Source organism: Mustela putorius, unplaced genomic scaffold (assembly GCF_011764305.1).
Source record: "Mustela putorius furo isolate JIRA1106 unplaced genomic scaffold, ASM1176430v1.1 tig00003909_pilon_pilon_pilon, whole genome shotgun sequence".
In the NCBI taxonomy this organism is placed as follows: Eukaryota; Metazoa; Chordata; class Mammalia; order Carnivora; family Mustelidae; genus Mustela; species Mustela putorius.
Window position 1 is genome coordinate 12,640,826 of NW_025422057.1, and position 16,290 is coordinate 12,657,115.

The 16,290-nt window shown below is 39.2% G+C and overlaps 2 protein-coding genes across 3 annotated transcripts in view; both read left to right on the plus strand.

Annotated features, from left to right (window-relative positions):
* LOC123388706 (translation initiation factor IF-2-like) overlaps positions 1 to 13,728 on the plus strand; it is a 36,719-nt gene extending 22,991 nt beyond the window's left edge. The window contains exon 2 of the mRNA XM_045068875.1: positions 13,070 to 13,728. Coding sequence (XP_044924810.1) covers positions 13,070 to 13,713 — 644 coding nt within the window. The 3' untranslated portion in view covers positions 13,714 to 13,728. The remainder of the gene's footprint in view (positions 1 to 13,069) is intronic.
* A 25-nt stretch (positions 13,729 to 13,753) lies between these two features.
* The window catches only part of RAB11FIP2 (RAB11 family interacting protein 2), a 41,346-nt gene continuing 38,809 nt past the window's right edge, over positions 13,754 to 16,290 (plus strand). Inside the window, exon 1 of one of the 2 annotated variants that reach the window (XM_045068465.1) lies at positions 13,754 to 14,483. In XM_045068465.1, the coding sequence (XP_044924400.1) occupies positions 14,131 to 14,483 (353 nt within the window). In that variant the 5' untranslated portion in view covers positions 13,754 to 14,130. The remainder of the gene's footprint in view (positions 14,484 to 16,290) is intronic. The other variant, XM_004751848.2, reaches the window with a different exon arrangement.

Consider the following 16,290-nt stretch of genomic DNA (forward strand, 5'->3'; position numbering starts at 1 on the left):
CAATACATTAAATTGGTAGGACATAGTTTACATTAGATCACAGGAATGAATATCAAAAATACAGTCAATATTTTTGAAAAAACAACCAGCAGTGAAAAATTTATTTATAATACAAACCAGACACTCCAAAACAATTTGTGGTTTACTTAATTCTTACCGTTCATCCCATATTCTTTTGAATAAGCTGAAGGAAGGCACCCGAGTAACTACCTCAGCTGTTTTTAATTTTGATATTAAATTTTCAGTGAGATGAAAACTCTAGTCTATATAACAAAAAGAGAGGGCATGTCATTTTTAGAAATTGGGATTTTCCCCCCTCAATGTAGATTCCTATTAAAAAGAAATGTATTACAATAAATTACTATATTTCCAAATTGTCTCATTATTTCTAGGCAAACAATAATTGCATATAAATTCTGAATAAAGGAATATCACATTGCATCTTATGTGTTCTGCAATATGCACTCATAGAAAATCATTACAGTAACAAAACCAGCTGCAAGTAATAGAAAGCAAATGATTTACAATGTTACTATGAGAAACTACTTTATTTCATATTATCATAAAAAGAGCAGAACTGAATATTTGCATGACAAACAGAAGAATCCAGGAAATTCCAAAAGCAACTCTTTTTTTTTTTAATTTTTAATAGGTATTAATGCTGGAAGGTGATTTGAAAACCTTCTACTCTAGAGAATATTAGCAATTATAATTTGCAGTCATTATTAGGCCAACAATTGAAAGAAAAAAATGTACAAACATTAATAGAAATAGAAAGAAATACTTGGAGTAATATATGCCTCTATCATACAACATCTATGTTCCAAGAGCTTACACTTAGTGATTTTGAACACTTTATTTCATTTAAGCTAAGAAGTAGAATGTATTGGTTCCTAAATGAAGCTTGACTCTGAAATTTGAACCACACTGAAAGTCTTCAGTGTCTATGTTTTAGTATGTTTTGTATGTCAATAATTGTATCTGTCTCCCAACAGCCCAGTCCTGGTGACTTGGCCCCGCCCACGTCCCTAATGAAGAGGAAACCCCGTGCAGCCCGCAGGTCCCCAGCTCTCTGCTTCCACCCTCCCCACGCACAGGTGATGGAGCCTGGGCTGCTGTGATATGGCCTGCCTCAAGAAAAGTTGCAAGCTGGAAACCTGGCCGCTGAGAATCCCAGACATTCCCCGTTCCAGCTCTGATCTCCGGGACACCAAGCCCAGAACTGGTTCCTAGGCTTCAACATCCATATCTCTATTTCCTATCTCTAATTTTCTTCCACATTTATCAATGTAGTAAAGCCACCGTAAGCAAACTAACTGGTAGGAATCTCAGGTTTGCACCGCCCAATTATATACATAGTATAAAACGAAGCATATTAATTATATATATCCCATAGATAGCTTATAAATAATATAATAATTGGTGTATAATATATTATGTGATTGCATATTTTATATTTTAATATAGTATAGTGTAATGTTTATAATATATAATATTTTTATATAGTTATAATAATATATAATATTAACTATATTAGTAATTGCATATCTATTACTATAATATTACATACATAACACTGTAGGCTTATATAATAAGTGTGTGTGTGTGTATTTATATGTATATATATATATATATATATATATAGGCCCAAGACTCAAATATATATGCCTGAAGTCCGAGTCCCAAGTTCTTTGTCAGAGCTATCAAATTAGAGTTCTCTTTAGTGAACACGGTTTTTAGAGAATCAGTTGATTCAAGTTATTTAGCAAACTTTGTGGTCAGAGCAGTGAATGAATATAAAATGTATTTTAAGCACAACTTAAAAAATACACCAAATGAGTACAGTAAACTGGTTTATGGTTTCATTACTCACCATTATGTGTCACAGTGATGTTATGCTACAAAACACCAGATGCTACAGCAGGGGAGGCAACCATCTGAAACTTGGTGTTCTTCTAGGACGTTTTTGCTTTAGAAACTTGAACAGTAATGGTACCCAATGGATGAAAGATATAGGCGATTAACTATACCAGGTGCTGCTAATCACCCAAGGAAGATGACTGAAAATTGACCCAGGCAGAATGTAGATGTAGAATGGCCAAGACAAAAATCTGATTAGAGCATATTCAAGAGAAAATGGGAGAAAAAGAGAGCAAGTATAGACAAGTCTTTCAGGAAATTCTTCTCTGAAAAGAAACAGAAAAGTGCGGTGGTAGGTGAAGGGGATGTAGGGTCAAATGAATCATTGTTTTAATCTGAGAAGTATTTGAGATATATTTGTAGATGAGATTTGGTCCAGCAGAGAAGAAACCAATTGAGGAAGCAGAGTGAGAAGGGATAATGGCAGACACAAAATCTCAAGAACACAAGAAGGGATGAGTTCAATTCCTCGTGCTCAGGAACCGTCCTCAGATGAAAGCACAGATGGATGATCACTGTTAGAGGACAGGAGAGGGAAAGAGTGTATGGAACATCTTCATGGACAATATTTCCATTAATGCACCCCAAATTTACATTAACTTTGCAAGCAGCTCCGCCGCGCTATCAATGTCAGTGGCTGTTAGGATCAACGGTGGCCTTCCATCTTTTTCCTGTTTGCTGCTGAGAGACTGTCCAGTCCATCCGCAGGTGATATTTTTAGGCCAAGATCGTTAGAGATAGCACTTCAGGATAATACATTTGTAATACATTTTATATATATTAATACATCTTAATATTTAGTTCTAATGTACAACCATAGCTGATAGTAAAGGAGATCCAACACCATCTCATAACATCATGGAGTGGCCCTCATGTCCATGGGCAATTCCCTCACTTTTCTTCCAATATATTATACCTTCTAGGAAGTGTAGGATTTCAGGCCACATACTCAGGTGATAGGCAAGATCAGTAACTCCATGTCCCTGTCACTGAACTTAATCTCTATTTGGATTCTCCCATTTCTGCTTCTGTCAAAATTCATCCAGAAAACATCCTGACTGGATATGGTCAGTCATTTCAGGTTTTACACTCAGTAAGGGATGAATTTCTGCCTCTCTAGTTTCCTCCCTGGGACAGACTAAAATTCTTTTTTTTTTTTTTTAAGATTTTATTTATTTATTTGACAGAGAGACAGAGAGAGAGAGGAAACACAAGCAGGGGGAGTAGGAGAGGGAGAAGCAGGCTTCCCGATGAATGGGGAGAGTGATGGGGGGCTCCATCCTAGGACCCTGGGATTGTGACCTGAGCTAAAGGCAGCCACTTAACGACTGAGCCACTGAAGCACCCCAGAACTGAAATTCTTAGGGCTGAACAGAAGTGGAGGTCCCAGGGGAAAAGCCAGGGTGCATCCATAGGTGTAGGCACCTACTCCCACTAGCCTATCCTTGAGTACAGACATACATGTAGGTCCCATCCTGGTTGGTCCCTGGTCCTTGATCCTGGAGTACACTCCAGATCCAGATCCAGACTTGGAGCATCATTGAGGTCTACCAGTTGTTTCTTAGTAATTTTCACACTTTTCTGGGGAGGATAAAATTCTCAGAGTTTTTCTGGTTCTTCATTTTAAATAGGGGCTTCATAGGGTTGCCTCCAATCTTCTCTGCCTAGAGTCTCACTGCCCTGCTAACCTACTACCACTGTCACTGCTCCAAGTCAGCATGGTGCAAGGCCCTGGGGGCAGTGGGGAGGGTGTGCTGTCAGACCTTGCTCATCTTCAAAGACCCTCCTTGAAAACAAGATACAACTAACGGCTTCTGGTGTGCTCAAATTGTTCTGGAGGATCTATAAACAATTGTCCAGTTTCCATGCCAACAAGGGGAAAAGGGAAAAATCTTGGAGATATCCTAAAAAATATGCGACAAACTTGATCTTCTCTCCCAGTCTCCTTCCCCCTCCCCACCCCCCAACCGGTGATGCTTTTCGTCAATTTCCTTCCAAAATTCTTCATTTACTGCATGAACTTTGGTTTTTATACCTCCCCTCCTGGCTACTTTGAAATAGAAAAGTTGAGAATGGATTCTGGAGCAGCAGTGAGTTTGGCTCTGCCAAATATTGCCTGAAACTGGAAGGAAAGTCACAAGGGGACTGGGTCCTACTGGGAATGAAAAACACATCAGTTATTATCAACATATTATCAGCCTTACAGCCACATGAGCTTGTGAAAGTGTGTTTTTCCAAGAAGGCACTAGGCTTTTCATTTCACAATAAATTTGAATTTAATCTGTCAATACAATGTAATCTATCTTTTCTGCAATGGTCAGCCAGTTTTGATCTATCACATATATTTATTCACTCAGCTATCAAGTTCTTATTTATTCATTTCCTTATAAAATTGATTGGGTTTAACATAGTTTGAGTGACGGCAAACTAGAATTTTCTTGCTTTTAAATCTGTTCAAGTCTTAGTCATTTTAAGCAACTGTTGATGCTAGGAGAATGTGTGACTGTTAAGAGAGATATATTTAACAGACATCTACCTAAAATTATAACAAAATCTTATAAAATTCTCAATTTATTAAAAAATATTAACTGTATAAAATTCTTATGATAAAATCTTGTATTTATAAAATTCTTATATTTATAAAAAGTTTAATGAAATGCTTTTACATAGAGTATTATGTTTTACTCAGCAGCAAATGTCCAATAAATGTAATAGGTAGGTTGAGGTGGTGTGTGGGTTTTATACCCCTGCATGAGAACCCAGTATTTGTCCACAAGAGACTACATACTACCATTTTGTATTTTGATTATGAAAGTGCAAGAATTTGGTAATGTAAACAGTGATTTTTTTTTCTCAATGTGTTCACTAATACATTTCAATGCCTCTGCATTTGGATGTCCAGCTGCTGCTTGACAGAAGACGATCTGAGTTGCAAGATAGATCAATTGTCTTTTGCTTGTCTGTGATTTCACTAAAGCAGCGCTAGGCTCCGGGATTGTGTCAAGGATATTATGATAAGGCTTAAAGCCAACTGAAGTACGAGAGTTGTTCAAAGGATATGAAGGATTTGGTCCCCAAGTTTCCTGCCTCGTCCTGATGAGAGCAATGCCTCAAGAGGAGAGTTCACCACACAGACTCCCTTCATTCTTCGTGATGGGTTAGGAAAACACAGTGGAAATGTTTGTGTGGACTGTAATGTTACCTCTTGGAAATGAAACAAGTCGAGATGTTAAAGAATTCAGCGTTAAGGTGAGCAATCAGTGAATGTTAGCTATTGTTTTTATTAAAAGAGAGAACATGGTTAAAATAAGAGGAGTACATGAGAGTCAGAAAACACTGATTCGTTGCCAAACGTCTGTTACTAAGTGTAGCAAAGGGTGGCATACCTTTTTTAAAAAAATTCATTGTTTTCATAATTCAATGTGAAAATCTGGTATATTAAAATATTATCTGATCTATGATCTATTCAGTTTCTAATTCAGGTACTTGTAGAGATGGAAGCTGTGTGATTTAGGGAGTCCTTGTTTTTCTGTAACCCAGAAATCAGATTAATTCCTATGAGGATGTTCAAATGATAGTTTAGCAAATCATTATTATATTTCAAATGAAGGTTTGAGTAATATTAAGGTGTCATTTTATTTCTATTTTTGTTTGGAAAAAATATCTAACAACATTGGGTTTGGCTTAAGACAAAAGTAATTCAGGGTCTCCCCTCACTGCTATTGCCTGCTGGGTACCTGCTGCAACCCCAGATCCTTAATTATATGGTGAAGAACAACCCAGAACAACTGTGCTGTTCAGTCTCTGCCTTCAGAAAAGAGGAAAGCAGTTGCAAAGAGAAGTGGAGTTGTGCCACTAACCAACCCAACAGCAACAAACATCTTTTGAGGCCTTCCCATGTACCAGGACCTCCCTGAGCTGTACCCAGCCCTTCATTGAATCCTCCCAACAATCCATTTTGTAGGCAAACAAACCTAAATTTAGAGTTGACATGATTTGCCCAAAGTCACACAGGTAGTTAGTGCCCAAAGGATGATACCTATCCTGGGCTAGACACTCAAGGAAAGTTGAGTGAATGTCTGTATCCAGGGAACTTTGGAGAAAACCCTTGTCTTAGAAAATGTTGCCAGCTCTTGATTCTTGAAGTGCCTAATGCACAAGACTTCATGAAGCCAGTTTGCTCTGTTCCTTTCTAATGTCCAAGTGCATATAGAAAAGGAAAACAAAACCCCTCAAAATTACAAAGATGATTTGGCAAAACTTTAACTTAGAAATTCACATGATGCACTTCATACTTGGATGGCAGTGGTCTTTTTTCTTTTTTTAAACGTCAATTTTTTAAAGACCTTGGGTTATAAGAGCACAGTTATAGGCACAAATTACACAAGGTAAACACTTTGTCCTCCTGCATAAGCTTGGTAAGCAACCACCATAAAACACAGTGGCTCATGGATGTCAGACTATTGGGAAGATGTTCTGGGTAATCTGAGGTCCAAATCTGGCAATAAAAGAAATTTACAGCCATTGTTTTATTAAGGAAGAATTTAAGTTGCTCAAGGTCATATAAGCCATTAGCTGTTTGAGTCAAACAACTTCTCTCAGTTCAATGTTGCTTCCATTATACTACTTAACTTCCTCAAAGCAGGTGTTTCTTTAGGTCTGCATTGCCAAGCTAAGCCCTATATTTAATTTTGTATCATAAATGATGATTCTGATAATTAGAAAGTGATTATAATACAGTCTTATAACAGGTCTTCTCTATATCCTAACCTGTAAGTGTTTTGAAGGTGACCTAATTTGGGCTGGGTAAAAGATAAGCACCCAGTTCCAAGCCAAAACTATCTTTATTATCAGATATTCAGATGAACTAAAACATTGTTCTGGCTGCTTGGTAGCCAGCAGCATTGAAAACTGCTTGGTAGAAATGATATAAAATCTTCTGAATAAGAAGAGTAGTATCTATTCCCCAAAATGCAATCCCCCACGCCACCCAGCCAGGCTTGGTGTAATACACACACACACACACACACACACACACACACACCATAGATAGATAGATAGATAGATAGATAGATATCTTAAATACTTATAAAGCCCTTTGCTTTGTTTAGCATAGATTAAACAAGTAGAAAAGGAGGGACTACTAGATTATTAGATCCAATGTAGGGGGAAAATAAACATGACCACCAAATGTTTTGCCAACTGCCCACTAGTTAAATGTGTTCCAAATGAACACATATATTAGTTCCAGAAATATTACAATTCTAATCCCTTATTATTTGTTAAAAAATCCTTCATCCTGGATTTTAACTGAAAATGAAAAAATGCTAGCATGTTTACAAAGTATAAAGGTGATATGTTTACGTAACTGTGGTAAATATTACTTATATATTATATTACTTATATATATATTCTGAATAATGGAACATTACTCAGAATTACCCCATCTCTGTTAACCTCTACATATGTCTGCCTATATAGGTTGCAATGTTCTGGGAGATTTCAGAAAGGCTCATCATGATGAGACAACTGAAACGTGAAATATCTAAGTCGCACAAAATTTTCTTCCATAACAATAATCTTCGCTCTTCAGTACTTTCAGATATATGTAAATTTATTTGATTTTATATATAAATATAACTATATAAATTAATACCTATGAGATATACTTAAAATATATTGTAAATTATACATATTATATGTTAACAGTGCCTACAGTATAAAGAGATATAAATAGTATATATGTTGTTATGAGTTAATGGATATTATATGGCATATATAAAATGCATAACTTATAATACATATTACATTGTATGTCATATATATTACATAATACATATTATATGTCATACATATTATATGTACATAGTACATATTTGTATATATGCAATAATATACATTATATAATAGACAAATATATATAGTAACATATAAAGGACTTTGAGAATTCTGAAGATAGAAGGGAACCCAGTGGCACAGAAAGATGATGACTCGTCAGGATTACAACTCCTCAGTTGCAGACCCAGGAATAGAGCGTAGATCTGATGCTCAGACCCGTGGGTTTTCCACTACCTATCATTCACAGATTCCTAATAATTTCACTGCCAGTTGTCAAAAAAAACAAGGCAGAATTATGAAAAAAAATTCCCTGTGCATGGGCATAGGAGACTCATACAGGTGTCTGTGAAGCATTCTTTATGATAGTGAAAAATTGCAAACAATTTAAACATCCTTTGGAAAGTAAAAGAGCAAATGGGGCTTATTCACCTGGTCCAATACCATGAAACAGTTAAAGTAAATCGATTCATGCTCTGTGCATTAACATAAATTTTGTTGAGGGCACAAAAATTGCACAACATAATAGTATGAGAGCATGAGGAGGAAATTAAAAGGCAGCCACACAAAATATTCTGATGTGCAAATACCTATTCTCTTCCATAAATTTCTACCCTCCTCAGTTAGCATGTCTTCATAGCTTGAAAAAGCTACAACTAATATGAATAGCAATTAAGTTAATTACAAGTGAAAAGTTTAAGTCTTTCCAAAACCACTTATACTTATGTGTGATTTCTTCCAAATCTTGAGCTGTTAGTGTCAATTAACTCATGCAAAGTCCCTTAATAAAAGTTATATTTACTTCCTTTCTGTGATGATCATTTTCACTTGGAAGAGAGAACTCTCAAGACATTTGGAAGATTTTTTCTCTTGAATTAGAAGATCCTTTATTAATAAGTTACATAGAAAGGGAAACTGCTTTAGTGTACTGACCAAATTCAATTAAATTAAAATGCCATTTTCTTCTTCATGTTGTAGATGTACTACTTAGAATTTTTAAATATTATAGAATGCATTAGTGGTTCCTATTGTAGTCTCTTATTTTACAGTGAAGAAACAAGGAAAATTACTTCCCTAAAGAGATGTAGCTAGTAATAGGCAGACTTGGGATTAAGACCCAGGTTGCTGACTGGCGTTCTTTATATTATACATCACACTGCTTCTCATGCACCACAAACGGTGTCCATACATCGCACGATCCCAGAAGACAAATCAATCAATTCATTGATGAAAGCAAAATGATTATCAAACCCCCCAATTACTAGCTTATTGTGATTGTAGTTCCAAATCAACATGTCAAATACCCCCCCCTTTTTTTTTTGAGTGGTTATGTGAAGATTAGTCTATCTGTATGTATCTTTAACATAATTCTGGAGTTTTGCCATAGGTATGTAAGTTTTGTATATATTTGGGTTGAAATGTGTGTGTGTGTGTGTGTGTGTGTGTGTGTGTGTATTTGAGGTCTAAAGATCATGATGATGTTTCGGGAAAGCTTCTTGTTGCTCTTATGTCTCTGAACTTCCAACTGGAAAATAACTAGTATCTGTTATGTAACGTACATGGGAGTGACCTAGTGGGTTATTTAAACACTAAAAACACTATAATTGTCCTACAATCGATTCACAAGGTGCAATTTTAGAGATGCTGATGTCCAAAGGGAGAAATCTTTCACAATGCTTGGAACAAGTCTCCTTAAGGGACTTGGCTTAAAGGGCATCACTTAGTAAATATTTTCAACTGGTGAAATCTTCCACAATTGGAGAATAAGTGTTGACTATTTTTACTTTCTGGTCAAATTGTTCTTACTCATTGCAACAGACATTATAAGAGTCTAAAATTAGAAATTTCAGCATTTTACTCCTTTAAGATGTGTTATCTTCCCAAGCCCTTGTATTTGGTTTCCCAATACCAAATATCTCTGTTTACGTCATTAGGCATAGGATATGGGCAGGTTAAAATAAGTGACTCTCTTTAACTCCGGTATGTTGCCTTTATGTATGCAATCCTTCTCCCCCTTTTAAACTGCTGTCCCTGTATATCTTAAAATTAGTAAGTAGGATTTTTAAAACTGTAAGACAATAAACATTTTGCAGAACCACTTTCATCCCAGATCTGATATAACTGCCATTATTTCTCTCTCTGAACCAACCACGTATTTCATCCAACTGACATGTTTTTACTCTTAATAAACAATCAAAAAAGAAAAAAAAAACACGTTCTTATAGGAAATGACTTCACTTTTATAATATAATTCTGGCTTCTATTTAGCTCATTTTTGTTGCTGTTGTTTATTTTTTTCCCTGGGGCAAAAATATGCTATTTTCTTATTCTGGCTTACAAACATTAGGTCATAACTTCTGATCTTGCCAGAGAGTAAATCTAAAGAATTTTGGCTCCAGCTAGGTTTCGGGGAAAACACAATAAATGTAGGTGCTACAGGAGATGTTATTAATTCTAGTTGTTTAGCTCTTGTCTTTAGAGTACTCCCTGAATTGTGTTGGAGGAGTATGTTATTGTGTTGCTGTGAACTGTTGCTGCCAACGTCCACCCTAGAGATAACTATATTTCAGAGATGAGTGAAATGATACTTGTAAACAAGTTTATAATCATTAATAAAGCTTACCAAACAATTTAAGCTCTTTAGAAACACACATCCACTATTATAATTAATTGTGTATTGTTTATTGAATTACAACCTTCCTAGAGACAGGAAGACTTATAAAAATGCAATTTGTGAAAATTCTAAACTGAAATTTGTTTTCATGATGTTTATTTTGTTTTTGTAAGTTTCAGTTTGTAAGTTTTGTAAGTTTCCTACTCATTTCTCTCTGGAGATGCTGGTTGAAATTCCACCACTGACTACTCAGTACACTCTTTAAAAATCCCAAAGAATATTTTTCTTTAAAGTAGACAACTGCCCACTCTGGGATCCAGATACTATATTCACCGTATGATGATGGTTTTGTTTTATTTTCCACACATGGCCTTTTCATGCACTGTGTCTCAGAGATGGAAAATTCTGCTTTTTTTTTTTTTTTTCTAATTTTGATAGTATGCTTTCCCTAGAATGACCTAAAGCCAGGTCTTTTCATTCTAGATGGAGTCTAGCTCAGGATTATTTATGATTTATCTGTAGTTCATTTCCCTGAAGATTCTGGTGGTAAACTAATCCAGTGTCTCTTTTTGGAGCACCTACTTCATGCAGAACTCACACCAGCCACTGTGTGCAAGCAACACTAAAAAACTGGGAGTTCCTAACATGAAAGGAAACCTATAGACACTAGTAAGTATCAGTGGGTCCCTGAAAGAATATGCTAGAATCTGGGTGTTCTTTGAGGTTTGTGTTGTTGCCATTTAGTGTTAGTAAAGTACTTTCCTTCCACAAGACTAAAATAATATAGACGGTATCCCTCCCCCACTGAGGTTCTTCAGTGACTGATCTTCTGACACAAATATATTGAGGACTTGCATACATCCACTCAAAAAATTTTTAATGAACAGGCCCTTATTTAGAACCATATATATTTCCTTATATAGAAACAGAGGGGCAAAAGGAGACTCAGTGCCACACGATGCTAAGAAATGTACATTACCCCAGTTTTAAGGGCTGCAGCTAGTACCTTTCAAGCATGGGAAACTGAGGAACATGGAGAACATAATGTCTTTTTTTTTTTTTTTTGGTGTTAATGCTTCATCCGTTTATTTCATCAACTTCCTTAGCTTATATGCGGCAGGGTGACGGGAACATAATGTCTTTAAATGGAAAAGTTTTGAAACTTAGAGAGTAAAACAATTTGATAGATATGCATATACTTTTCCAACTAACAATGGTCATAAAAACAAAAAAGATAATAAACACCCTTTCTTATTTTTATGGCCATTGTTAGTTGGAAAAGTATATGCGTATCTATCAAATTGTTTTACTCTCCAAGTTCATCCTATAAAGGGAGAAGAGGCATTAAGTCATTCAAGAAACTGAGTACCTACTGAACGCTAGGGACTGTGAAGGGATGTTCCAAGAAACACAAGGCAGTCCAAAGGATTTAGAATTTCATTGGGAAGATAATACATGAGCAGAAATAAATTTTAAAAAGTAGTCATATAGGGCGCTTGGGTGGCTCAGTGCGTTAAAGCCTCTGCCTTCAGCTCAGGTCACGATCTCAGGGTCCTGGGATAGAGCCCTACATCAGGCTCTCTGCTCAGTGGGGAGCCTGCTTCCTCCTCTTTCTGCCTGCCTTTCTGCCTACTTGTGATCTCTGTCAAATAAATAAATAAAATCTTAAAAAAAAAGTTTAAAAACATGAGGAGGCCTGTATAGGTAAAAAAAAAAAAAGTAGTCATATAAATGTCTCTTGTAATTGAGAAACAGAGGGGCAAAAGGCGACTCAGTGCCACACCATGCTAAGAAATGTACATTACCCCAGAATACTCCTCCAAACCATCTTAGTCACAATAAAATAAAAAGCTATCTACAGCCCAAAAGCCATTTTATCTACAATGCATGGACAAGAGATGGAGGTTTCCAGAATCTCGATTTCTTGCCTCAGGAAGCGAAGTGCCCATCACAGGCTACATATTGAACTTCCAGCAGAGGCAGGACACCCCAGCAAGTCTCCTGACTCATCAGCTATTACCCGTACTTTCCCCACTAGATCTGGTTAGTCCAGGAACAGCTCGGGATTAACACATCTCCATTTCCTTCTCTTAAAAACCCCCCTCCTTTCCAACAGCACTGGTGTCCATCAGGTTGTGCCCTCAGGTGCAGGTAAGGCAACAGGCTGCAGCCCTTGGTGAAGGAGAATCATCTCTGGTTTTGTCTTCGGAAGCTGGATGGTCCACCAGGGGCTCAGGAGCCCAGTGGAGACACAGTCTTCTTGGCCCTGAAGAAACTGAGTGTCGGGAAGGGAAATGACGTGTCCAAGGTCACACAGACTGATGATGGCGGCAGACATGGGGTAGGAACCAGGTCTTTTGATTCTAGCCCAGCGTCTCTCCCGATCTTTTAAAATTCCTGTGTTTTTTGGGCTCTTTTTATCTGCTTGCCTTTCTTCTTCCATTGGGGGTGGGGGATGTGTTTCCAGCGAATTAGCGAACAGTGGGTAAGGAGTTGGGGAAAAGCGTGTTTTCGGTCCGGGAAGAAGGCTGACGCACCCCGCCACCATTTATCCGACGCCCGCTCCGTACCAGGCTCCAGGCATCAGGGTACAGCCAGACCGTGTTGGTTTCCAAAGACCGAACCCGGGTCTCTCCCTAGACCCGGCAGGCCCGGGCCTTGCTTGCCTCCACTCAGGAGCACTCCGCCGCTCCCCCTGAGCCCCCCGGCTGGCCTGTGCAGGCCCCACGTCCCCGGGGACCCAGCGCCGTGCCAGGGCCCAGCAGCGCCCGGGAAACCTAGGAGGGGCACCCAGCCGCGGGAGGGGAGCTCGCGCAGCGCGCCCCCCGGTCGTCACGGCAACCAGGGAGGCGCTGACCCCTGACCCTGCGGCCCCGCCCGGCCCCGCCCCGTCGCGTTCCCGAGATCAACATGGAGACGGCCAACCCGGAAGTGCCGCCGCCGCCGCCGCCCGCCGGGTGTTAGGAGCAACCGGCCGGCGAGGCCGAGCCCCGTGCCCGCCGCCCTGCAGCCCGCGGCCCGCCGGCGCTGGGGCGGCCGTGTCCCCTGCCCCCCGTCCCGCTCCAGGGCCAGGCGACCCACCCCGCCCCCGCCCGAGAGGAGGAGCCGAGGCGAGGGGGAGGAGGAGGGGGAGGAGGAGGAGGAGGGAGAGGGAGAGGTTTGCGAGAGGGAGCCAGGCCGCGCGAGGCGGCGGCGGTTCGTATTACCGGGGTCGGAAGGAGGAGCCGGGCCGGGCCCGCCGACAGGCGCCGGCGGGCGGGAGGCGCGGAGGAGGCGGGGCGGCCCGGCCGCGAGGAGACAGGCTTGGGGCCGGGGGGCTGCGGGTTTGGGCGGGAGAGCTCTAGGCGGCGGGGCGGGGGGCGCCCTCCCTCCCGCGCAGCCCTCCGCGGGGCTCTGGCGGCCAGGCCTCACCTGCCCGCAGGCCCAGGAGCCGCCCGCCGCCGCCCAGGGTCCGTGCCCGCGGCCGGCGGCGCGTGAAGGTGCGGACGCCAGGCGCGGGGGTCCGCGCGGAGGCCTGGGCGGCGTGGCCGGGGGATGCTGGGCCCCTGGGCTTCTGCAGCGGAGAGGGCACCCCCAGGACAGCCGTGCCCCCGGGCTGCCCCAGCGAGGCGCTTGACAGTGAACCCTGGGGAAGTTGGGCAGCTGTGAGTTTGCCTGTCGCCCTTAAGTGCCCTTAGGATGCAGTGATTAAGGAATTAGGCTCTCCCTCCGGGAGGGGCACTGCCTGTGCTTGAGAACTCCGTGCAGAGAAAAAGGACAGAATGATGCTGTCCGAGCAAGCCCAAAAGTGGTTTCCTACCCACGTGCAGGTCACAGTGCTCCAAGCCAAAGATCTTAAGCCAAAAGGCAAAAGTGGCACCAATGACACATACACTATAATTCAGCTGGGCAAGGAAAAGTACTCCACCTCTGTAGCTGAGAAAACCCTTGAGCCAGTGTGGAAGGAGGAGGCCTCTTTTGAGCTACCTGGATTGCTAATGCAGGGGAATCCAGAGAAATACATTCTTTTCCTCATAGTTATGCACAGGTCCCTGGTGGGTCTGGATAAGTTTTTAGGGCAGGTGGCAATCAATCTCAATGACATCTTTGAGGACAAACAAAGAAGGAAAACAGAGTAAGTTATGTAATTTATTTTGAATTGGGGGAGATTAACTCTATCTTATTTATGGATATTGTGTTCTTGGAAATTATTTGTATAGCTTGGACATTGGTTTTTGCATTGAAATATGACCTAGTTTTAAGCACCCTATCTGCACGAATCTGAAGTGAAAATAGCCCTTGTGAAGAAATATTTTTTAAATGAAGGCGTTAATGATCCGTTACTCTCTTATTTTTGTTTAAGGTAAACATCTTAAATAATTGAATATCTTGCACTGAATTTTAAGTAAACTGACATTGTTTCATACTTACAAGAGGACTGGATCACATTGTTGATCAACCCAAACTTAACATGTGTTCAAATTGTTGTGATCATTAAACATCACAATTTTCCCGGAAATGTAACATCAGAAAATTAAATCTACCAGTGTAAGGTCTCATATTGAACTCTGAAGCTGTCAAAAGGTAAATTACCAAATTTAGAGCTCAGTATTTCATTGCAGCTCTATAAACACAAGTTGGCCTTTATTTTAGCTTAACCATCTTTCGGGGTCAGTACATCTCGATGGAGTCTAATGCTGTTAAAAGAAAAATTTTAAAATGTGTACAATCTTAACCTTGGATAACATTTTTCTGTGAATTTACAACATATTGGAGTTAGTATATTCATAATTAGTTTTGTAGATCCGGCGTGTTTAGACTATGTTCAGTGCTTTCAGATTGGAGACAGTGATTCAATTCTTGTGATGAAGTGATTTTAATGACATCTTCACTGCAAACATGACCTTTAACCTACGACTTTAAAGCTTAGGATAGATATATTCTCATTTAAAAAAGGATAATATAAATTAGCACTTAGATATTATGTCTTAAGTTGAAAAATAATATGTTTTTAGAGATTGGTTTACTCACCCTTCCTTAAACCTATAATTATTCTGATCTGAGAGAACCTTAAGATTATCGGAATTAATGAGAGAAAAATACAGGTTGAATTTATAAGAGGACAAGAAGTTTCCAAAGCAGCTTTGGTGTTTTAATCATAATTGAAGTTTATTTGGCTTTTAAAAACTTTTGATAATGGTAACTTTCTTGAAGTTCATGTTAATTTCTTATATTTTAAAACAAGTGTCACTTAATATTTTCTGTACGCCTTCCTTTGATTAGAGTTTTTAGTAGATTTTTTAAAAAATCAGGACTTCATGTAAAGTTTATACATGAAGGGTAAAAGGGTAGAGAGATAAGTACTAGGAATGCAGGAGGAAAAACGGTAAATATTTAATTAGGAGATAACAATATTTTAAGAAAAAGGAGAGAAAAGTTTCAAAAAATGTGAAGTTAAATGTATTCCAATGATTTTTGATAACTGTTTGTTACCTCCAAAATGGGATTGTTTCCTCTGAGGGGTTTTCCATCAAGTTGAAACTGAAAAGTGGATAATCACTAAATAATTTGCTTCAAGTCACCAATTTTGGATGACACTTACTCTCTAATATTTCAAGTGTTTTGAATGTAAACTTTAAGTATATTGTGACTGCAAGTTTTATCTGCGCTTTTTGATACTTTTTATGTTAATGACTTATTACAGGCCTTCTCTAAAATCTAAATTTTCTGAGTGAAAGTAGGCCCAACTGTGAATCCAGAGATTCAGAGGATGAAATGAGCTTTTAAAATTCCGTCTTGTTTTACTCCTTATCTTTGGCAGCATCCGAATAACAGTATATTTGGCCGTAAGCAATTCTCCTGTTGTGGTTTCCCTAAAGAAAATCTCTTTTGGCTACTATATAAAATTGATTAGAACTTTCAGGGGGAAAATGCTGATGTTA